We start from the raw sequence: 22267 nt of genomic DNA on the forward strand, positions 1-22267 counted from the left end.
CCCTGAAACTGGAACGGGTTCCTGCCTTCATGGAGCCTCACGTGGGTGCCCTGGTTTTGCTCCTGCAGTCGGCGCCTTTTCCTTTTTTGGGGTCTCTATTCCCCAGCCAGTGCATTTGTTACCTGAGCAGGCTTCAGCAGAAGGGAAACCCACGTGCCAGGAGCTCTCAGGTTTGGGAGCATCCACCCTGAGTGTGTCAGGTATCAAACCTCAGGCAAAAAGATAAACTTGTCTTGCTGCCTGAATGCTTCTGTAAGAGCAGCACCTGCGGTGTGAAGCTGTGAAGGGAGAATGTCTGTCCTTCCCTGGAGCTGCTGAGAAGAGCTGGTGGTCATTTTACCATTAAGTTGATCGGGTACCAGCCAGATTGCTAATTTAAAATTACATAATTAGATCCTGACTGTAAAACACAAATTGTGTTTTCTGTTTCAGCGTCGCATCCTGGAGATCTTGCAGAGTGCTGCCCGTGTCACCAGAGCTGCCTATGAGCTGGTGCAGGATCACAGCCTGCTCACGTGGCTCCTGCACAGCCTGGAGAGAAGGTACAGAGTGCAGGAGACATGGCAGCCACTGTCCTGTCCCCAGGGCAGGAATGGGGGACAGACAGGGGGACAGGGCACCAAGGGGGACAGACAGGGACACCAAGGGGGACAGACAGGGGACAGGGCACCAAGGGGGACAGACAGGGGGACCAAGGGGGACAGGCAGGGGCACCAAGGGGGACAGACAGGGGGACAGGGCACCAAGGGGGACAGACAGGGGGACCAAGGGGGACAGGCAGGGGGACCAAGGGGGACAGACAGGGGGACAGGGACACCAAAGGGGACAGACAGGGACACCAAGGGGGACAGACAGGGGGACCAAGGGGGACAGACAGGGCACCAAGGGTGACAGACAGGGGGACAGGGCACCAAGGGGGACAGACAGGGGGACAGGGGGACAGACAGGGACACCAAGGGGGACAGACAGGGCACCAAGGGGGACAGACAGGGACACCAAGGGGGACAGACAGGGGGACAGGCAGGGACACCAAGGGGGACAGACAGGGGGACCAAGGGGGACAGACAGGGGGACAGGGACACCAAGGGGGACGGACAGGGGGACAGGGCACCAAGGGGGACAGACAGGGGCACCAAGGGGGACAGACAGGGGGACAGACAGGGGCACCAAGGGCTGTGCTGGCAGAACTTGCTGCACTCTGAGGTGTCCCTGTGTTTCTGAGAACAGAACCAAACTGCTTTCAGGCTGTGGTAGGAGGGAGGATGGTGGGGGAGCTTTGTGATTTGGAAATCACTTCCCTGAAAAACCAAAAAAGCAGAATGGCACCTTGTGCTGGTGTTTCTACTTTCTAAATTTCAAGCAGCCTCGGATCACCTCCTGTCACAGGAGCTGCAGCACAGGAAGTGGATTGGGGCACAGGGATGGATTGGAGCTGTCTAGAACATTGCTCCTGCCCTTGCCTCTCCCTCACACAGACATCTCTTCTGCATGCACAGAGTGCCCTGACAGGCTCAGGCAATGCACCAAAAGTGCACTGGAATATGGTCCCTGGAGGTGATGGGCCAGCTGCTGGTGAGGATCTGCCTTTCAATGTGGTTTTCTTTTTTTCTTTACCTTTTTTTGTTTGGTTTTGTTTGTTTTTCAGGTTTCTGGAGAACAAGGTGATACATAAAATTATTTCCTTAGTCCACACGCTGTGGCTAACAAATTTAGGAGACAAGAGACAAAACAAGAATCGATCCCAGGAGAACAGGAAACTTCTTCCTATTCAGCTTGTAAATGAATTTCTGTGTGTTTTGGTGGCGTTAATCAAACATATTCGGTGAGTGCTTTGTTTTGGTTTTTGTTTTAGTTGGTTTGCATTTCATCTTCTGCCCAGTTTGAACTTCATTAAGGCCAGGAGGATTTCTGTATCTCTGCTAGAGGGATGGCTTTTTTCACCTTCAGTTTGTGTGCTGAGTAGTGAATTTGGATCAGGTTTCTTTGACAGGAGCATTTAGGTGTTTGAATACAGGGGAAGTAAAGTAAAATGTGATGCACAGTTGCTGTCGAGTCCTTTGTCCTTAACTCCTGGCCATTCTGACAGCAGGGGTTAGGAGCTGTGCTGATGAATTAGCATGCATGGCAGTTGTGTTTTCTCTTGCCAGGGCTAACACAGAGCTGGCCAGGCTGGCTGAGCTGTTCAGCACCCTCAGCTCCGTGCTGCAATACCGTGCTGGGGTTGTGGAGGCCTTCAGGGACATGAGGCGATTCACGGTCAACGCCAGCGTCCTCTCCAGCCGGGAGCTGCTGCTGCTGCTGCACAGGTGGAGCCTGGTCAGCACAGACCTGCAGCTGCAGCAGGACCTGCAGGCCCTGGCCCACAAGTACCAGCACAAGGAATTGCTCAGTAAGTGCTGAAATGCCTCAAGGAAGGTTTGTTTCCTTGTGGCTGTTACAGAGCAGCAGTTCAAGTGAGGCAAACTTCTCTGAAGTAGTGCTAATGCCTTCTGTCGGACTGACGGACCTTGAGGGAGGAGGGAAGGACATGGAAAGGCATTTTTCAGGTCTTCCTTGTGATGATTTAGAACCTTACCACAATTTGGAAGCTTTGGAGAAACACGGTTTATGAAGGGAAAGAGCTTTAAAATGAAACTCAGTGGCAAATCAGGCTTTGAGTCAGGCTTTGACAAAGGGTATTCTTTAATGGAATATTAAGAGAAAAAGCAGTGCCTGGAGGCTTTGTGCTCAATGGTGTGAATCATTATGAGCGTGGATGGGGATCTGAAGGTGATGTGTAAGTAAAAACAACAAATAAATAGAGCAATAGAAAGGTAATATTTGGTGTCTCTTGTTGTCACCAGTTTTGAAGAAAGGAAAAAAAGCCAGGATTTGTAACGATGGAATCCACCCAGGGGAGCCCCTCACTTGCATGATTTTGTACCAGGAAAATCCTTTGCAGTGTCTGATGTTTGTTTTTTGGTGGTTCTCTTCTTACAGAAAATATCCAAGACAAGAACAAAGCTCCAGCCTCGTGTCCTGTGTACAGTCACCCTCGGAAAAGGAGCGAGGTGGCAGAAGATGACACTGCTGCAGACGTGGCAGTGTCAGAGCTGGAGAAATGCAGAGAGCACCTGAATTCCATCCTTGCCCATTGGGACCCTGGTGTGGCAGCAGCGCCCTGCACGCAGCGAGGGGACGCCCTCGGGGCCGCTGAGGCTGGGGGCGAGGCAGGGGCTGTCACCCGTGCCTCCATTCTCGTGGTCACCAAGCTGCTGCTGCGCTCCCTGGCCGGGCAGAGCCCCCTCGGGGAGCAGCACGTGTCCCCGGTGCTGAGGTGGCTGCAGAGCCGTGTCCTGCCGCACGCAGGGGCCGTGCAGGAGCTGCTCGGGGACGGGGCGCTGAGGAGCGGCCTCCTGCAGCTGCACACGCGGCTCTGCCAGGCCGGCGGCGCCCCGGGCGGGCTCTGCGGGCAGCTCGGGGCGCTCAGCTCCATCATGCTGCAGCTCATGGAGCAGCAGGGCCCGCCCGGCCCCTGCCACGGGCTGGTGGCATCGCTGTGCCCGCCGGCAGCGCTGCAGCAGGACGCGCACGAGACAGGTGAGCCGTCCTGTTCTTGTCGCTCGTGTTAGGGGCAGTGCTGGGAGAAACGAGGAGATTCCAGGGCTGGTTTGATCCTTGGAGTCAGCTCTGCCATGGCCAGCCAGGCTCGTGGCTGCCCCAGGCAGGAGCTGTGCCTGGTGGGATGGGGCAGGGGTGGGCAGCACAGGGCAGGGTCACACTGCAGGGAGGGTTTCTGGCACTGCAACACTCCCGCTCCCTCTGAGAAACTTCCTTTAAAGGACTAAAATGGAACAAAAGGTATAAATAAATAATTCCAAGAGGGAAAATAGTCTGCAAAAAACCCCAGTTCCACATGGGCCTGGATGCTGATCCTCACTGCTGTCAGTGAGAGATCTGCCAGGTCAGATTTCAAACTGCTTTATTGAAACAGGAAACTGGTTTGTTCCTTCCTGAGAGCTGGGAGTGTGTCTGAGCCTTTGCATGGGCAGAGCCCCTCCAGATTTTCCAGCTAGGAAAGAGCTGGGAACTCTTTCACAGCACAGTCCTGGAGGCACCAACAACCGAATGCTGTGGGGAAACAGAAGAATGTCTGCTCTGATTTTTCTCTCCCCTTTCTCCCACAGCTGTTTCTGTGTTCCTGACTTCCATTTACGTCGGGGACACGTGGCTGGGAGCACAGCAGCCGGATCTGTTCCTCACCCACGCCAGACTGGTCTGCTCTAGTGCAGATTGGGAATTACAGGGTGACCGGGACACTCGGAAACAAGGGGAAGAAACTCTTGTGTCTCTTTGCAAAAAGATTTGGCTCCATCAGGGCAATAATTCAGGGGACTGACATTGATCTTCAGCGTTCTTCTGTGCCCTGTCCTCAGCACCGTGAGCCCTGCGAGCCTCCTGAGCTGTTCTCATCCAGACCTGCCTTGTTTGGGCACAAAAATCACTATTTTATGACTGGGTGCAAACTCAGGGGAGATTTTATTCACCATCTCTCAGAGGGACATTAAAGTTCCAGTTTCCCTCTCCTTGAACAGTTTGAGAGACAGTACTGCTTATATAATTTTTATTACAGGCATTTTTATCTTTCTGAAGAAGCAGAGAGTCTGTTTGTGCACGTGTGTGCCCTTAGTATCCATCCTCTCTAAAACAGGACAGGGGAAAAAGGCCGCAGAGCTTCCCACAATGGGGTGTGAGTGCCAAGAACCAGGAGACAGAGGCAGACTGGACTCGGGGATCAGGATGGTCTGCTTGGGTTTAAAAAGCTTGAATGGCACTTCAAGACATTTATATCAGATGTGGTTTATTTTTATTATCCTTTTTTAAAATAAAATAAAATTCAAAAAATTAAAGCCCTGATCCATGGGCTGCTGCTGCCATGTGCGACACAAACCCATCTTCCCTCTGCCCAGAAGAGGTGAGAGATGGAACTGAACCCCAAAGGATTTTCAGTGATTATCCATGAGTTTTATTGGGAACTCTCAGGGAAATCTGATCCATTGTTCCTCAGTGTGGCTGTGAGGGTGGCTGAGCAGCCAGTCCAGACCTGCAAACACAGCAGTGCCACAGTGAGAGGCTTGGAATTGTAAACCAGGGTTTATTCAATTGAATCACAGCTGTGTGCTGTGCCCAGGTCCATTGTACAAATAGTTTACAGGGAAAAACCAGAACTGCACATTGCTTGTAATATGGATGGAATTTTGGGGGGGTAAATAAAGTCGAGATGCAAATGAGGGAATTGTTTGAATGTGTAAATATTCTTATCCTAAAAGAGCCCTCAGCTCTGTCCCGAGAGTTGAGTTCAAATGACATTTCTTTACAAACCCGCAAGCGTTTTGGAGAGTGCAGTTTGTGTCCCGCCCTCAGGGAGCCGAGCTGAGCCGAGCCGACGGAGCGAGCGGCTCCGAGTTCGGCCGAAACGAACCGAGCTCAGCCGAATGGAGCGAGCGGCTCCGAGTTCGGCCGAACCCAGCCGAGCCGAACCGAACGGAGCGAGCGGCTCCGAGTTCGGCAGAAACGAACCGAGCTCAGCCGAACGCTCAGAGCGGCTCCGAGTTCGGCCGAACCCAGCCGAGCCGAACCGAACGGAGCGAGCGGCTCCGAGTTCGGCCGAAACGAACCGAGCTCAGCCGAACGCTCAGAGCGGCTCCGAGTTCGGCCGAAACGAACCGAGCTCAGCCGAACACTCAGAGCGGCTCCGAGTTCGGCCGAAACGAACCGAGCTCAGCCGAATGGAGCGAGCGGCTCCGAGTTCGGCCGAACCCAGCCGAGCCGAACCGAACGGAGCGAGCGGCTCCGAGTTCGGCCGAAACGAACCGAGCTCAGCCGAACGCTCAGAGCGGCTCCGAGTTCGGCCGAACCCAGCCGAGCTCAGCCGAACACTCAGAGCGGCTCCGAGTTCGGCCGAACCCAGCCGAGCTCAGCCGAACACTCAGAGCGGCTCCGAGTTCGGCCGAACCCAGCCGAGCTCAGCCGAACTGAAGTTCCGCTGAACTTGTATTTCCCGATGTGTAAAATGACAAGGACTCTGCTGTATTCCAGCACACGAGCAAGAACAGCAGCAAAGGCTCCCCCTGAGGTTAATTTACCCCCGTGGAGCCGGCCAACACCACAAAAGGCAAATACACTGACAGTAAATAGGCTATATTATTTATTGTTTTCTTCCACCGCCCCTTGGCGGCTTTCTTTAAAAAAAAAAAAAAAAAAACACGTTACTGACACCTTGAGCACGTCCCGCAGCATTCCTAAACTTCAAACCACTGGGATCGCACAGGGATTCCAACACATTTCGCTGGCGAGCGCTCGGTCCTTGCACCAGGATCAGCCCCGGGTGCTCTCGTGCCCGTTAATTAGCGCGAGCGCAGTCACTGCCTAATGAGCTCCTGCCCGAGCCCGCGCTGCCGTTCGTGGCCGTGCTGGAAGGAACGAGAAGGAGGTGTCTACAAACAGCGGGGCTGTGGGTAGGGAAACCCAGACACTGAGAGGTGAGAGAAATAATGAACGGAACCGTAAATTCCAGAGGAATTCCGCTAATTGACAGAGACTGCTGCTCCCCCAAGCCCGTGCTGAGTCCCTGGACTTGAAGAACATAGACACAAAGAGAAGGAAGGGGGAGATGCACATCAGAAGGCGGTCTGTATTAGGCGACTTGGGGAAGTTTGTGCCTCTCAAGTACCTCAGCGGATGGGGAAGACAGAGGGAAATGCGTCCGAGAAATTAGGATAAAAAGGAGGCTGCGTCCCCCAGTAACTTGAGACACCCTGTGGGAAATGCCCATGGCCTCTCCCTTTATTTAAATAAAGTTACAGGACTCCAGTGTATCCTTTTGGACATAAATTTACGGTGTTTGTAGATTAATCTTCCTGACAGTGCGACGGCCGGACCGCCCGCGGGACGTCCCGAGGTTTGTGTGTTTAACGTGACGGGGCGCCGCTTGCCCGCCCTCTGGGAGCCGAGCTGAGCCGAGCCGACGGAGCGAGCGGCTCCGAGTTCGGCCGAACCCAGCCGAGCTCAACCGAACACTCAGAGCGGCTCCGAGTTCGGCCGAAACGAACCGAGCTCAGCCGAATGGAGCGAGCGGCTCCGAGTTCGGCCGAACCCAGCCGAGCCGAACCGAACGGAGCGAGCGGCTCCGAGTTCGGCAGAAACGAACCGAGCTCAGCCGAACGCTCAGAGCGGCTCCGAGTTCGGCCGAACCCAGCCGAGCCGAACCGAACGGAGCGAGCGGCTCCGAGTTCGGCCGAAACGAACCGAGCTCAGCCGAACGCTCAGAGCGGCTCCGAGTTCGGCCGAAACGAACCGAGCTCAGCCGAACGCTCAGAGCGGCTCCGAGTTCGGCCGAACCCAGCCGAGCTCAGCCGAACGGAGAGAGCTGTACCGAGCTCAGACGAACCGAGCTGAGTAATTCAAAAAGCAGAAACAAGCCCCAAAGTCTCGGCAGCAGGCCCGGCACAGGGAGGCAGGGTTGGAATTCTCTTTGCTATGCTGAAGGTGTATTCAAGGCATCGTTCCTCTTTGTTTTACAGAAGGAAGACCAAAGAAAAATTCTTACCAAAACAGGATGTTTTGTTTCCTGTCTATCCAGCAGCCAAATAGCACCAGCTAGCTATCCATATCTTAAAATCAGTTGGGGAACTGACCTGGGCCCAGGCAGAATCACAGAACTAAAGCTGAGATAAGAAACAGCTGAAAAAGCCTTTCATTGTGGATGTTAACACACATCATTGAGGCAAACGTTAATGCTCTGTGTCCCAGCACAGTGACCATCAGCTGCCTTGGCAGCAGATGGGTTTGGGATCTGTGGTCCCTTTTGTCTTATTTCTGTGGGATGGTGCAGTGCTGACAAAAGGGACTGGGACGTGGATCCCTCCCTGCAGGGCTTGTACAGGCATCAGCCCTCCCCACTCTGCCAAAGCCACCCACCAAAACTGCAGCACCTCACTGGGGACTGCAGGGAAGTGTGTGCTGTAATTGGATCGTGGATTCCAGTCCAGGAGCTCTCTGTGTCTCAGGATTCAGCTGTGGCACAGGCCTGCAGGGGACACTTGTCAGTGATTGTTTCTGTGCAGATGTGCAGGTAAGGGACTCAGCAGGCACTCAGCTCTGGAGAGCACTGAGCTCTTGCCAAGGGAGTTCACCCTTGGTGTTACCCCCTGGGGCAGGAGAGGGGTGTCCTGCACGGCCAAAATGGCTTCAACTCTGCATCAAATGAGCTGGGGGGATTCTGCCCCTCTCCCCCACTGAGGCGAGACCCCACCTGCAGAGCTGCCCCAGCTCTGGGGTCCAGCACAAGAAATATGTGGAGCTGTTGGAACAAGCCCAGAGGAGGCCCCAGAGCTGCTGCAGGGCTGGAGCCAGGCTGGCAGAGCTGGGGGTGCTCACCTGGAGAGGAGCAGCTCCAGGGAGAGCTCAGAGCCCCTGCAGGGCCTGAAGGGGCTCCAGGAGAGCTGAGAGGGACTGGGGACAGGCATGGAGGGACAGGAGCCAGGGAATGGCTCCCACTGCCAGAGGGCAGGCAGGGATGGGAGATTGGGAATGAGGAATGTTCCCTGGCAGGTGCTGAGGGAGGACGTGGGTGATCTGGGAGAGCACAGGGGCCCTGGTGTCCCTGGGCTGGCAGAGATGGATGAGCACAGAAGGGATGAAGGTGAAAGCTCTCCAGCCTTGAGCCGTGACGTGAGCGGGTGTTTGCTGCGTGAATACATCGGGATTATCACCAGGAAAGGGACAGGAGGTTCCTGACAGACACTGGTGGTTGTCATGCCAAGGGCAGGGCTGGGTGACACAGCAGAGAGGTGGCAGGGCAGGGGTGCAGGTTCACACTGGTGGCTTCTTTCCAGCACCACGCAGGGTTTTGGTGCTGGAACTGGGGGGAGTGGAATTGAAGTGGGGCTGAGAAAACAAACAGAACTCGACCCAAAAGGGCAAGCTTTGTGTGTGACTGGGTTTAATAGTTTCTTCAGTCCTAAAACTGTTTTCTCACAGTGTTTCAAGCCTAGGAAAATGATAACATGGGATGGTTTCAAAGCCTAAACAAATCTCATTGAATGCTGGGTTTCATTAATGATTTCTGGGCACTCCAGAAAACATTTCTAGACTTGCCTTGTTCACAATGGCTCCTTTGATTTCCAAAATTGAATGCATGAGGGATAAATGTGTGTATTTTTGAGCCAAGTATTTTGCTCAGTAACATGATGAAAAAGTGAAAAAAACTTTAAAAATCAATACTTTGTTTAAGTCTTGCAAATGCTCTGAGATTTTCATGCACACAGAGTTCTCCTGCCAGTTTTTTAGGAACAGTAAATTGCTGGTAACATGCCTGTGTTACCCTGCCATTTAATGTCCATTTCCATGTCTGTTGTGTTGTTAATCCACCTCCTGCTTTGTGGTTTATTTGGGTAAACTGCCTTTTTTAAATTGTTTTTGTTACCTTTTGTGAGCATGCCAGAGGCCCTAGGGTGCCAATAAATGGGAATATTAGCGCTCCCTCTGACTGCTGCTTCCCTCTGCTTGCTTGTGACCTAATCCTGAATCTCTGCCCAGCCTGCTGGGCTGAATTTTCCTGAAAAGGAGGAGCAGTGGGTCAAGAGATGCTCCAGCCAAACACTGACAGGAAAAGCTTCACCTCTGTGCAGTTACAAACGTTCTGTGTCACTGCTGCATCACTCGAGGCACTGAGTGTTTCCCACAGGTTATTTTTTCACACTGGTATCTACTTGCTTTATCTCTGGTTATTCTTGCTTTATCTGTGGTTGTACTCACTTGGCTGGTGTCGATCCAGAGCAGGACATGCAGAGCAGAACAAGGAAAAGGAACATCACAAAGGCAGCGAGGCCGACCCAGAAGGCGATGACGATGGAGTCTGTGGGCACAGCAGAGGGTTCTGTCATTTGGCACGGCAGAAATTAAACACAGCAAGGTGATTTGCCCTCCCTGCTGCAGGTATGTCATCTGACTCATTTCTGCTTTCAGAGAGAGGGTCTGAGTGCCACTTTGTTCAAGGCCTTGGGAGCCTCCTGACAGTGGGCATGAGGGAGGGAAAAGCCTCTGGAGCGTCCTGGTGCCCAGACCTGTGCAGAAAACTGAACGTGGCTCCTGCTACACAAGCACAGGGCAGGAAGCCTGAATGGTCACTGCCTAATCCTGCAAGGTCTTTAAGGAGAGGCCCTCAGGGAGGGAATCCCAGCCCTGGAAGCGTTTTATACCAGGAGAAATAGCAAGAGGGGTTTGTTGCACGGGGCCTGTGTCCCTCCCAGCACAGGGAAGGGAAGGGAAGGGAAGGGAAGGGAAGGGAAGGGAAGGGAAGGGAAGGGAAGGGAAGGGAAGGGAAGGGAAGGGAAGGGAAGGGAAGGGAAGGGAAGGGAAGGGAAGGGAAGGGAAGGGAAGGGAAGGGAAGGGAAGGGAAGGGAAGGGAAGGGAAGGGAAGGGAAGGGAAGGGAAGGGAAGGGAAGGGAAGGGAAGGTGCCCCCTGCCCTGCAGCCTTCGTGGAGGGGTGCAAGGGGCTGCCTGCTGTGCCAGGAGCACACGGTTTATCTGAGGAACAGATTGCTGGAGCCCAGGTGTGCCCACATGGGAGGGTGAGGTGGCTGGGGGAGCAGAGGGAGCTGCTCTCTCCTGCAGGCTGCTCTGCTGTGCCAGTTTGATTGCCTGAGCCCTGGGCTCACTGAGGATCTGCTCCCATCCCCACAGCACCTTTGGCCACTGTCCCACAGACGCTCCCTCCTGGGGCCACTGTGCTGATGGCCTTGGGAAGTCTGGGTGCCCTGCCCTGGATTCACAGCAGACGAGGTGGAAAAAGAAGGGTCACTGGCTCCAGGGACAAATATTGACTGAGATAAAATAAATCTTCCCTCTGAAAGCACAGAAAACATTGTGTTCTCTGAAACAGGTCTGGTATGTTTGATTGAACGTTTCTTTGTGAAAAAGTTCAGGATGTGTCGGCATCAAAGGCACAAAGAGATTAAGGGAATTAGCCCAGCTCCTTTTAAACCCAAAACCAGAGCTGGCCCAGCTCTGCCCTGATCAGAAACCTGAGTTTGGGCTGGGCTACTGAGAAATATCAGTGGGGAGGGGCAGCCTATTTTATTGTTCCTTTGTCCCGGGACATTTTGAGAAGCCCAAAGCTTTGAAGTGTTCCACACCACTGGGACAGAAATTAAGAGTTTGGATTTATAGAGTTCCCTGTCAGAGCTATTCTGGCTTCATCTTTTAAAAACGGTTTTAATGGATTTCATGGGATTCACTGAAGCTAAATAAATTGGCACCAGGGCTCAGGTGGAGCTTGAACCAAAATTTCCTGGGTTTAAATTCTGCAGTTAGTTGGTTTTTTGTTTGTTTGTTTGCTTGCTTTTGTTACGGTTTTTTTTTTGTTATGTTTTTTAATTGGAATAATGTCTTTTCTTATTTTACAGAGCTATAAAAAGCTTTCCTGTTGCTAAATTTTACCGTCACCTTTTGGGCATGTGTGTGTGCATGCTTTTAAATAGCCTATTGGGTCATGGGTAAATTAAGATTTTTTTTCGTTATTTTCGTACAAAATTGAGAGAGATGCACAACACTACAAACAGAAAGCAAGACCATGGATTTTTATCTGGGTTTAGATTCATTTTTATGAGACAAATTCAGTCTCAACAAGTTTCAGGGACCAGCCACGTAACAGAAGGAAGGAAGTGCAGAGATTCAGGTCTCTGTTTCACATTAAAAGAATTTTAAAAAACCCTGGGAGGCAAAACTGAGAGCACACAAAGCCAATAATCCCAGCAGCAGCTTTTCTCAGTATAGGAATGTAAATATTGTGCAAGGACAGGCAAAGCATATTCATTGCTTGACTGGTACTTTTACTCCAAACAGTGAAAAATCCCAAGCAGGGATTTGTGGAATTGTTTCCCTTGGTGTTTTCATTAGAACTTGTGAGCCACTGTTCACCCACTGGAATTTGGAGGAGGAAGGATAATAGCTCCAGGAGGATGCACTCTCTGTTCCTCCACAAAACTGTCAACCAATTTAAATTAAATTTAACTGACGGCGAGCATCTTGTCTCAGCAGCACAGTTTCTACAGATTTCAAGGACAGAGGCAGCTGAGGAAAAATGCCCTGTGAATTGCCTGGGAGGGAAGTGCTGTACAACAAATGCCACCTCTGCTGTGCACCAGGTGATCCAAGAGGTAGGAAAATGTTACCAAGGAGAAAACGGGAACGGTTTATTCCTGATTTTTGGGTTTTGCTACACCAGCCACATGCCAAGGACTTAGATCTAGCTCAGCTCAGCAGTTTGGGGTTTCCCTAGTGGAATCTGGGGGTAATCATCTGCCCTAACATTAAAATTAAGAGAATTTTAGATAAGCTGTTCCTGGTCCCAGCAGCGCCAAATGCTGCTCTGCAGCATTAGAGAACAAGATTTTCTGTATGGAGGGATGTGGATATTCACACCACCTTCTTTAAAGTGTGGTGCCCTAAGTTTGGAGGCAATGAGCCCTCAGCTGACCTGAATGCACAGAAAAGCTTTTCTAGGGTAAGTTTCTACTCCTTTTTCCTACAGCTGTCCAAGCAAGCAAAGGACAAGCAGCTCCTAGCAGAGAATTCCACCTTCACCACCAGAAAGCCAGTTTCTTGCATTGTTAGTGAGAGAGACATGAAGGTATTCTGAAAGGCCATCACATTTTCCTGGGATATATAATAATTGCACTGTAATGACCTTGGGAAAAAACAATTTTAGTTTCTAAATCCACATCTGAAGAGTTTCAGCTATCCACAGGGATGGGAGGGAAGGTGAAAGAATACGTTTGCAGCTTACTGTTCCTGGCTAGTGGAAACATACATTTCCTTTAGTAAAAGTCTGAATGCTTACCAGTTGCAGTGTCAGCCTTGTCCCAAGATGAAAACGCAGTGTTTTTCTGAAAATCTCTGCTCCTTCAGTGAACTTTGGTGGCAGTAGCACACAGGTCACTAGCACCCCACACTACAGATTCACAAGTAATCACATTTCCCCTTAGCAAATGGCTAAAAAATAAAGTAATCTGTCCTTGTAAACAAGAATTAGTGTCAGCAGTCTTAGAGCTTCAGATACTGTAAAATAAAGCCCAGAGTGTTTGTTAGTAACTATCCAGCCTGAAGGCAAACACCCATTCACACAAACCAGGCACTGGCAGGGACTCTACTGCAAGGAAACAAAACCAGGTCAGTGAGACAAGTAATGCAACATTTTCCCTGTGCTAGATTAGCACCTACCACTCCACAGTACTTACATTTATTAACCTTCAGCTTGCTTCCATCTACTGGAATTGGATCTATGTAATCCCAGTAATACTCGTAGGACCAGAAGTACTCGGAGGAGTTTGTGCTGTTGGCCATGTCAGCGGCGCCCTTTCAGCAGCCCAGAACTCCGACCCACAGCTTTGCCTTATGGCGCTGCATTGCCCTCAGAAAGGGAATTGCACAACCGGCGCCTGTGCCAATCGCTCGGGTCCCGCGGCTCAAGGACTGCCTAAGGACTGGAAACATCAGTGAGACAGTAACTCGTGTTGTTATTCCTCGGGATGTTTCAAACTGAGGCGGGCGCCCTGTAACCGAGGGACGGGGTGGACGGGTGCCAGCTGGATCACAGGCCCTTCCCTCAGAGCAGTGCTCTGTTCTGGGAGCTCCGGAGCACGGCCGGGCCGGAAAACATTCCCGAATGTGTCTGGTGGGAAGGGCTGGCTCTGCAGGGCCCACACCAGCAGTGGCTGAGGGCTTGTTCAGCGTGGAGGGGGCCGAGGTCAGGGCTCACCGGGCTGCGGCTCCTCCTGAGGGCAGCTCCGGGCTCTGCTCCCCGTGGCCAGGGACAGCACCCAGGGAAGGGCTGCAGCTGGGTCTGGAGGCGTTTAGGCTGGATTTCAGGGAAAGGGTCATCCCCAGAGGTGCTGGGCGCCGCGCAGGCTCCCCAGGGAGTGGGCACAGCCCCACAGAGCTCCAGGAGTGTTTGGAGAGCGCTCCAGGGATACTCAGGGTGGGATTGCTGGGGGTCTGTGCAGGGCCAGGGGCAGGACTGTATGATCCTTGTGGGGCCCTTCCAGCTCGGGAAGTTCTCTGAATTAGGAGTGACTTGATAAAACGCTTCATGTACTGGAATACCCACATCCTTTGCTTTGGTTCCACGACCTTACGAGGTCCAAACGCCCCCGGGCGGGGCTGAGGCGGCTCCGGGAGCAGTTCCGGGGCAGCCTCGGTGCTGAGGCGGTTCCGGGGCCGGCCCCGGGAGCGGTTCCGGGGCCATGTCCGGTGTCACTGCCGCTTCCTCGGCGGGCGATTCGAAGGCGATGCTGGGGACCGGTGCCTCGGCGGGCCAGCAGGACCCGCTGTCGCTGTGGCCGGCGCTGGAGCAGTCGCTGTCGCTGCTGGAGTCGGGCGCCAGCCAGGCGGAGCGGGAGCGGGACGAGGTGCCCATGCCCATGGTGTTCCTGTGCGCTGGCTGCCGGCGGCCCGTGGGCGACACGTCCAGCTGGGTGTCCAACGACGAGGCGAGCGGCTGCATCCTGCTGCGCAGTGAGTGCCGGCCCCGCGGGTCCCCCTCACGGCCGCCATCCCTCCCTGCTTCCCTCCTTCCCTCCCGCTGCAGGTGCGGCCGCCAGCGTCGCCGTGGACCCGGAGCGGAAGATTTCCAACCTGCCCGGCGAGTGCGGATGGTGAGGGCCGGCCGTGGCTGGGCACAGCCCCGGGGAGGTCGGGGGATCCCGGGACAGCCCCGGTGCAGGGCCCGCAGTGCCGGTGTGGGCCTGGAACTCTCATTTGTGTGCGGTGTGCTGTGTGGGCTGAGGGACAGGGATTCCTCACAGGGACAGGCAGGGCTGGACAAGGGGAATGGCCTCAGCATGAAGGAAGGCAGGTTTGGATTCAGTGTCAGAAGAAGTATTCCCTGTGAGGGTGGGCAGGCCCTGGCACAGCTGTGGCTGCCCTGGATCCCTGGCAGTGCCCAAGGCCAGGCTGGACACTGGGGCTGGGAGCAGCTGGGACAGTGGGAGTGTCCCTGCCATGGCAGGGGTGCGATGGGATGGGCTTTGAGGTCCCTACCACAATGTAGTGATCCTGATCTGTAGTGATTCTGATCTGTAGTGATTCTGATCTGTAGTGATTCTGATCTGTAGTGATTCTGATCTGGGCTTGCTGAGGTCAGTCAGCCTGAGGAGCTGCTGCAAATTCAGGCTGAAAGATGAGTGCTCATAATTTACATTGTGTAAAGCAAGAATGAATGCCTCAAGAAATGATAGTGCATGATTGTTTGGCATTTTGTTTTTGGGTTTTGAGGGGTTTTTAAGGAAAGGGATGGGGTGAGGTGCTTCCTTTTATTTTTTTCTGAATCAATGTTATTTCTCCATTACAGCTTAGTAGAAACCTTATTCTGCTCTGGCTGCTCAAAGACCCTCGGCAGCATCTACAGGTGCACCTCGAGGAGCCTGGACTACAAGAGAGATTTGTTCTGTTTCACTATTGACTCCATTGAAAGGTAAGCACAGAGTGTTTGTGTGCCAGCCCCACTGCACTCACAGGCACTGCACTGAGGGCTCTCCTGTTATATCTCTGGGAAGTGCAGAGGTGGCTTTTTCTGCTGCTCTGCCCCAGAGGGGTTTTCTGTATTGCTGCTGTTGGCATCACAGTGCTCAGTTCTGAGGAACATCACTGTGTAAGGCAAATCCTAGGGAAAAAACCACCCCAAACCAGCCAGGTCTGCCTTTGGTATGAGAAATTGCATTCCTGGCAAGCAAATAAATACCAGCAGGTCCAGGGCACGAGAGGTTCCTTCTCATTTTCCCTGAGGAGTACACAAGCCAAGCACCAGACAGGCCCGTCTGGAGCCCCTTTGGGGTCAGCACTGCCAGCAGGCAGCGTGGCCAGAGGGGCTCAGGCAGGACTCGGGGCAGGTCTGCCCTGTGCTGGCCCCATCTGCTCTGTCTCTAGGGTGGGCAAAGGCAAATCTGACAGCTGAGGATGTGCCTGAGGCTCTCTCTCAGCCGTTTAAAATCTGTCTAGAAAATGAAAGTGTGCTTGGGTTTAGTCGGTTTATAGCTCTTAAAAGTGGTCCTAAGGTATTGTTCAATAACCATATAGTGAATCAAGGCTTTGTGCCAGAGTTCCTTTATGCAAGCATTGTTCTGATGGACAGTGTTCACCTGAACTAGTTTCAATGTCTCTGTTTTTTTCTGAAGTTCCCATTCATTTTACTGTACTGCTGTGGATGTTCACCCTCATGCTCTGGACGGTGCTTTTAGTTTCTTTCTTAATTCCACAGCTATGATACCTTATTTTTTGGCAGTAAAATTCCCTAAAGCACTGACCTGGCTGCAGAATGGCACTTTTCCTGGAGAGTAATGCTGCCTCTCCCTCCCAGCCAGCCCTGCCCTGCTCTTGGTGTCTGTGCAGTTTTCACTGCAGCCCCAGGATCCATGGCTGTCTCTCAGGGCTCTGGAGGAGGGCTGGGTTTGGATTTTGGCTTCAGGGTGGGAATCTGTGCATGATCTGACCTGTGCCATCTCAGCTACATCCTAGGCACCCCGGGAAAGCAAGCTGTCATCCATGAGCAACCACTCACTCTGGAAAGTCAAGCTGTCTTGGAAGAGGTGCTGGAAAGGGTGAGATTTAACCTCATAATTAATAATTTGTTTAATTCCCCTCTGTGAAACCTTAATGTGCTCCAATAGTTTCTGCAGAACAGCTTATTTCACCCAGAGTAATTCAGTGCATTGTAGCTTCTACTGGTCTGCTTCATGTCATTGGTACCTTGTGTTATGCAGGATTTTCAGTAACTTTCCTTCAATTTTCATGGTAATTAGCATTTTCTGTCTCTCAAGCACAGCATTAGGTTCCTGTTTATATCTCAGTAATTTGATAAGTTGTTTCTAGTTAGTTCTGATTCACTTCTCCAGATCTTCACTTAACTTTTAGCCATGTTTCTTCTGCCTGTTGTGCAAATGGACTGAATGCTTTTGCTGTAGCTTTGCATTGAAATATAACATCATAAATGAGGTTGATGTTTTGCTGTACTAAAATCTGGTGACTGCAGGTAGGAAGAGCTGGGAGCAAATAGTGTAAGGAAGTTGGAAACTGAAGGGTGTCCAGCAGAAGCTGAGTGTGTGGCTCTGACACCAGGGCTGGAAAAAGTGGACAGTGAGTGTTAGAGCTGGGTGAGCTTTCACAGGAGTAAATGAGCAGGGAAATAGTCAAATGAAGAGAATTGGTGATGTGAGATGAGACTGGAGCCCTTTCTGCCCCCCACACGTGCTGTGTGTGTGTGTGTGACCCACACCTGGTCCTTTTGCAGATGGACATGCTGCTCAAGGCCCTGGAGACAAGGCTGGGCACGGTGGAGTCGCGTGTGGCTGCCCTGCACAGGCAGGTCTGACAGGAGCCTGCTGAGCTGCAGGAGCAGGGCACAGGTGAGGGCTGGCCCTGCGATCCCTGGGATCCTGGGGGCTTTGCACAGGCTGTGGCAGAGCTGGGAGCGTGGGTGCCCTGTGCGTGGGGAGCAGGGCTGAGCGAGGCTGCGTCCCAGCCAAGGAGCTCCTCTGGTGTCCCTCAAGAGCAAACCCCAGGGGTTTTGCTTAATAAACACTTCTGATCAGACATGCTGGTTTCATGTAAATACTTATTTAAATTTTTGTCTCTGGAAGCAAAACATTGATTTCCTGACTTCCCTGCTATTCAGTACTGGGTGGGCATTTTCCTAAGCTAATGAAAAACCTCCCTGTGGTTCTGTGATTTCCAAAGGAACAGCACTGAGTTTTTCTTGTCTCCATAGCTTTAGCTTGACTTGTGCTCAAAGACAGGAATGGCTCAATAACTGTATGCGGTGAATTGTGAGTTTGGCAGGGTTTTTTGCAAGTTTGGGGCTAAAATGCGATGTAAGAAAAGGCTTTTTTTGCAGCATTAGATTTTTGATTTTTGCAGCATTGCAGCTTTTCAAGCTTTCCAAGTTGCCTCATTCTGATTTAACTCTCTTGAAATATGCTTAATATGTTGATTATTTTTCATTGTTATTTTTGTTGGTGGGGTTTTTTTGTGTTTTGTTTTTTTTTTTAATTTGGTTTTCTTTTTTGCCTGCCTTAGGAAAATTTAACAGATCTCACTTTTTTCTTCTCCAGTTGAGTGTAGTGTTATCTTCTTAATTCAAAAAACATTTGCTGTATGGAAAAAGCATCTTGCCTTGTGAAAGGACAGGTAGGAGCTGTTGCAATGGCCAGTGCCCTGTGGCACAGAGATTCCCGGGCACTGGGGAGCCCTGTGCCAGGCACACTCACCTGGCCAGGTCCCTGTGGGTGCTGCTGCTGTGCCTGGTGGTGAGGTGATAACCACCTGGGCTTTGCTGCCACAGTCAAACTCAGCAGCTTTCCTGTGAATCCCAGCAAACTGGGCCCAAGGGCTCTGTCCCTCAGCCTCTGCTTCCATTGGTTTGCAGGGGTTGGATCCCAGTTACTCACCCCAGGAGCTGCCCCTCCATCCTTTTCCCCACTGTTCTGTTCCAATTGTGGGAAATACTTGGGTTTTGGTTTTTTCCCCCTGCACTTCACTGCAGATCCCAAAAAACTCACAGGAGGGAAGATGTGCTTCCACCACCAGGTGAGGAGCCTGATTTTGGAATGTTTGGTGCAATTGGCCCAGCCGCTTTTCCTTCTGGGCTTCCTGTAGTCTGTCCATGGCAGGTCCAGCCTGTGCCTTTAGCTTGGAGCCCTCAGTCCTCAGGGAAATGAACCTTTGGGAAGTTCTTACAGCTCTGCCCAGTGCTGTATGGATTGGGATGATTTTCTGGAATTAGGCTGTCCATTCTGACCCGTTTGTTCTCTCTCCCTGCAGACTGTACCTGCTGAAAGGCTGAGGTGGCACCAGGATCGGTGACATCCCTGACTCCCTGTGCCTTCCTGAGGCTGAAGCCACGTTTGCTGCCAGTGACCACAGAGTGGAAGATGCTACAGACTGAAAACTTGGGCATTTTTCTCCTGAATCCCAAGACTCTCTGCAGCTGTACACTGTCTATCTCTTAAAAGAGTTTCTGGCTTTTTAAAGGTTTTTACATTCTGCAATATTTATCTGTAACTCCATTAAAAAGAGTCATACTGTATCAATGTGGTGTGAATGACTTTGTTTGAGTTGGTTAATTAAAGCAAATTATTGATAAGGGTTTAGAGCTGGCAGCTCTTATTTTCTCTTCATTCCTTTAATTCCTTTCTATTATTTCTTAAGCAATTACTGCAATTAGGATATACAATAAGGACAGCAGCATTTCTGCCCTGCTGGATTGGCAAATCCAAGCCCAATTCCTTGCAGAGACTGAGGGGATGGCTTTTGAGAGTGGGAATTTGGTGAGGAAGAGAGATGAGAGGTCCCACAAAAAGTGGTTAAGGCCAGTTCTGCTGGCTTTGGGTGCTCCTAGCCCAAAAATCATCCTGGTTAAAGGGAACTTGGGGAAGCAAGGGGCCCTGTGCCGGGGGCCTGTGCTGGGACCCCTCAAATTGCAGCCAGAGGCGCTGGGCACTGCCAGACTTTTGGGACACGGTTACTGAGAGGCTCCACGGCCTGATCCCGAGGGTTTTCCCATTGTTTCCTGTGGTGCTTAGCACCGGGCAAGGCAGTGCAGCTCCACAGGCTGAAAATCCCATGGGAGCAGTTGGAATCACAGAGGAGCACACAGAAACCAGGCTGGGAAAGGACATGGGCTGCTCTATAGATTTATTTTTCACGATGTGTTTTGAATTTATACCAGAATCTCTCCCTCCCCTCAGATCCCGCATCCTTGAGTTTTGAGTTTTCTCATAAAGACTCCTCGGCCTGCACTGGGAAATGATTCCGTGGCACCGGGGAGCGGTGGGGTCTGAGGGTCCTGGGGCTCCCCCCGCCCCGGCCGGTTCCCGGTTCCGTCCGTGTGGAGCCTCCGTTCTGGAGCTCCCGCCGCCCGCGGCCGTCCCGGTCCCGATCCCCGCCCCACACCGCGCCCGCCGCGGGAGAGGCGGCACCGCTCGGGACGCCCCGGCAGCCGACACCGACAGGAGCCGAGCCAGAACCCCGGCCCATCCCGGCCCCGCCTCAGCGCTCGGGGCTCCGCGCAGCGCCGGGAGCAGCCCCGGTTCGGCCCGGTGCGACGGGCGGGGCCGGTGCGGGGGACACGGGCGGGGCCGGTGTGGGGGACACTGACGGGATCGGTATGGGGGACACGGGCGGGGCCGGTCTGGGAACACGGGCGGGGCCGGTGTGGGGGACACGGGGGGGGCCGGTATTGGGGGCACGGACGGGGCCGGTGTGGGGGACATGGGCGGGGCCGGTGTGAGGGGCACGGGCGGGGCCGCCAGCGATGGCCCCACCCCCATCCCGGGCAGGGCGGGGCGGACTCGAGGCGGGCCCGGAATTCCGTGAGGCGGGCCCGGGGGCGGGGCCAGAGCTACGTAAGGCGGGGCTCGAAGGCGGGGCCAGAGCTACGTAAGGCGGGGCTAGGGGGCGGGGCCAGAGCTACGTGAGGCGGGGCCGGGGGCGGGGCCAGAGCTACGTGAAGGCGGGGCTCCGAGGCGGGGCCAGAGTTACGTGAGGCGGGGCCGGGGGCGGGGCCAGAGCTACGTGAGGCGGGGCCGGGGGCGGGTCCCGGCTCCGGCTCAGGTGCGCTCAGGTGTGCGGGACCCCAGCGCGGCTGCGCGGGGCGGGGCCGAGGTTTTTTAAGATCCGGTAATCTCGTTAACCGCCATTTGCTCACTCGGAGCTCGGTGCGGACGGGTGGGTTCTGTCCCCGCTCCGCGGCTTTTTCTCCCTTCCTCTTCCCTTCTCTACCTTTCCTTTCTCCTGCTTGTATTCCCCTTCTTTCTCTGCTTTTCTCTCTCCCCCCTTTTCTCGCCGACTCCTTTCCCTCCTCTTTCGGCGTCTCCTCCTCTGCCGTTCCTTTTCCTCTCTATATTCCCCTTCTCTCTCTTCCCTTCTTTCCTCTCCTCCCCTTTCGGCCTCCCCTCCTGTCCCCTCCTCTACTTTTCCTTCTCCTCTCTGTATTCTTCTTCTTTGTCCCCTAGACCCTACCCTCCTCTTCCCCCTACTCCTTTCTGTTCCCCCTCTCTCCCTTCTCTGTCCGCTGTCCGTCTGTCCCTTTCCAGCCTTTCCCTTCCCTTTCACTTTCCTCCCTGCTATCCCTCCTCTCTTGCCGTTCTCTCCATTCCTTCTTTCCTCTCAGCCGCGGGGCTGGGGGTTCCGGACAATAATAAAGCCCAGAGGGCCGGAGTCCGGCGCCCCCGGCCCCGCTGGAGCCCCGCTGGTGTCCCCCTGCAGTTCCATGGTTGTGAACGCAGGGGGCGCCGCCGGGGCTCCGCTTCCCCCATCCCACGGGGGCCCCTCGTTTGGAGGGGGTCCCGGGATGGGGGGTCGGGTTTGGGGACCCCCTTGTTTGAAGGGGGTCCCGGGGTGGGGGACCCCGTCATTAGGACGGGGTCCTGAGGGGGGGTCAGGAAGGGTCCCCTCGTTAGGAGGGGGTCCTTGGGGGGGGTTAGGAAGGGGCCCCCTCATTAGGAGGGGGTCCCTGGGGGGTGGGGGGGGGGTAGGTAGGGCCCCCTCCGGGGGAGGGGGCCCCGGGGGGGGCGGGGCGGGCCCCCTCCGGGGGAGGGGGCCCCGGGGGAGGGGGGCGGGGCGGAGGGGGGGCATTCCCCCCTCCTGGCCCCGCCCCCCTCCCCCGGGCCCCCTCCCCCGGACGGGGTCCCGGCCCTGCCCCCTCCCGGGGACCCCTCCTCCGGACCGGGGCCCGGGGGGGGAGGGGGGGCGGGTGGGGTGGGGGGGAAGCAGAGGGGGGCACGTCACTCTGCGCCGTGAAACACAAGTACACGTATAAGCACACACACGAACGGCCCTCCCCGTCTGGCCCCCCCACCCCACCCGCCCCCCCTCCCCCCCCCGGGCCCCGGTCCGGAGGAGGGGTCCCCGGGAGGGGGCAGGGCCGGGACCCCGTCCGGGGGAGGGGGCCCGGGGGAGGGGGGCGGGGCCAGGAGGGGGGAATGCCCCCCCTCCGCCCCGCCCCCCTCCCCCGGGGCCCCCTCCCCCGGAGGGGGCCCGCCCCGCCCCCCCCGGGGCCCCCTCCTCCGGAGGGGGCCCTACCTACCCCCCCCACCCCCCAGGGACCCCCTCCTAATGAGGGGGCCCCTTCCTAACCCCCCCACCACCCCCCCGGACCCCTCCTAACGAGGGGGCCGCTGTAACCCGCACCCCCCGCCCGCACCCCCCAGTGTGATGTAGGGACAGCCGGAAC

General features: G+C 54.3%; 3 protein-coding genes across 7 annotated transcripts in view; 2 read left to right on the top strand and 1 right to left on the bottom strand.

Annotated features, from left to right (window-relative positions):
- The window catches only part of URB1 (URB1 ribosome biogenesis homolog), a 37139-nt gene extending 32208 nt beyond the window's left edge, over window positions 1-4931 (top strand). Inside the window, exons 35-39 of the mRNA XM_074529836.1 lie at window positions 433-542; window positions 1646-1822; window positions 2148-2389; window positions 2980-3579; window positions 4167-4931. Of these exons, the coding sequence (XP_074385937.1) occupies window positions 433-542; window positions 1646-1822; window positions 2148-2389; window positions 2980-3579; window positions 4167-4378 (1341 nt within the window). The 3' untranslated portion in view covers window positions 4379-4931. The remainder of the gene's footprint in view (window positions 1-432; window positions 543-1645; window positions 1823-2147; window positions 2390-2979; window positions 3580-4166) is intronic.
- Window positions 4502-14247, bottom strand: MRAP (melanocortin 2 receptor accessory protein). 4 transcript variants are annotated; one of them, XR_012577463.1, is made up of 5 exons: window positions 14150-14247; window positions 13281-13526; window positions 9799-9898; window positions 6259-6491; window positions 4502-5083 (listed from the first exon to the last, which is right to left on the bottom strand). XR_012577463.1 is itself a non-coding variant. In XM_074530043.1 (4 exons), the coding sequence occupies exons 2-4, from the start codon at window positions 13384-13386 to the stop codon at window positions 5044-5046; spliced, it is 246 nt and encodes an 81-aa protein (XP_074386144.1). In that variant the 5' UTR covers window positions 13387-13526; window positions 14150-14247; the 3' UTR covers window positions 4502-5043. The 4 variants fall into 4 exon arrangements, 3 of the variants coding, with proteins under 3 accessions (XP_074386144.1, XP_074386136.1, XP_074386125.1); XM_074530043.1 differs by lacking the exon at window positions 6259-6491; XM_074530035.1 differs by lacking the exon at window positions 4502-5083 and having other exon boundaries at window positions 6175-6452.
- On the top strand, window positions 14159-19135 carry MIS18A (MIS18 kinetochore protein A). Of its 2 annotated transcripts, XM_074530011.1 has the most exons (6): window positions 14159-14556; window positions 14630-14696; window positions 15392-15514; window positions 16544-16637; window positions 17327-17441; window positions 18856-19135. In XM_074530011.1, the coding sequence occupies exons 1-5, from the start codon at window positions 14286-14288 to the stop codon at window positions 17405-17407; spliced, it is 636 nt and encodes a 211-aa protein (XP_074386112.1). In that variant the 5' UTR covers window positions 14159-14285; the 3' UTR covers window positions 17408-17441; window positions 18856-19135. The 2 variants fall into 2 exon arrangements, with proteins under 2 accessions (XP_074386112.1, XP_074386104.1); XM_074530003.1 differs by lacking the exon at window positions 18856-19135 and having other exon boundaries at window positions 14160-14556; window positions 17327-18849.
- Window positions 19136-22267: the final 3132 nt, after the last annotated feature.

This window comes from Zonotrichia albicollis, chromosome 2 (assembly GCF_047830755.1).
Source record: "Zonotrichia albicollis isolate bZonAlb1 chromosome 2, bZonAlb1.hap1, whole genome shotgun sequence".
Taxonomy (NCBI): domain Eukaryota; kingdom Metazoa; phylum Chordata; class Aves; order Passeriformes; family Passerellidae; genus Zonotrichia; species Zonotrichia albicollis.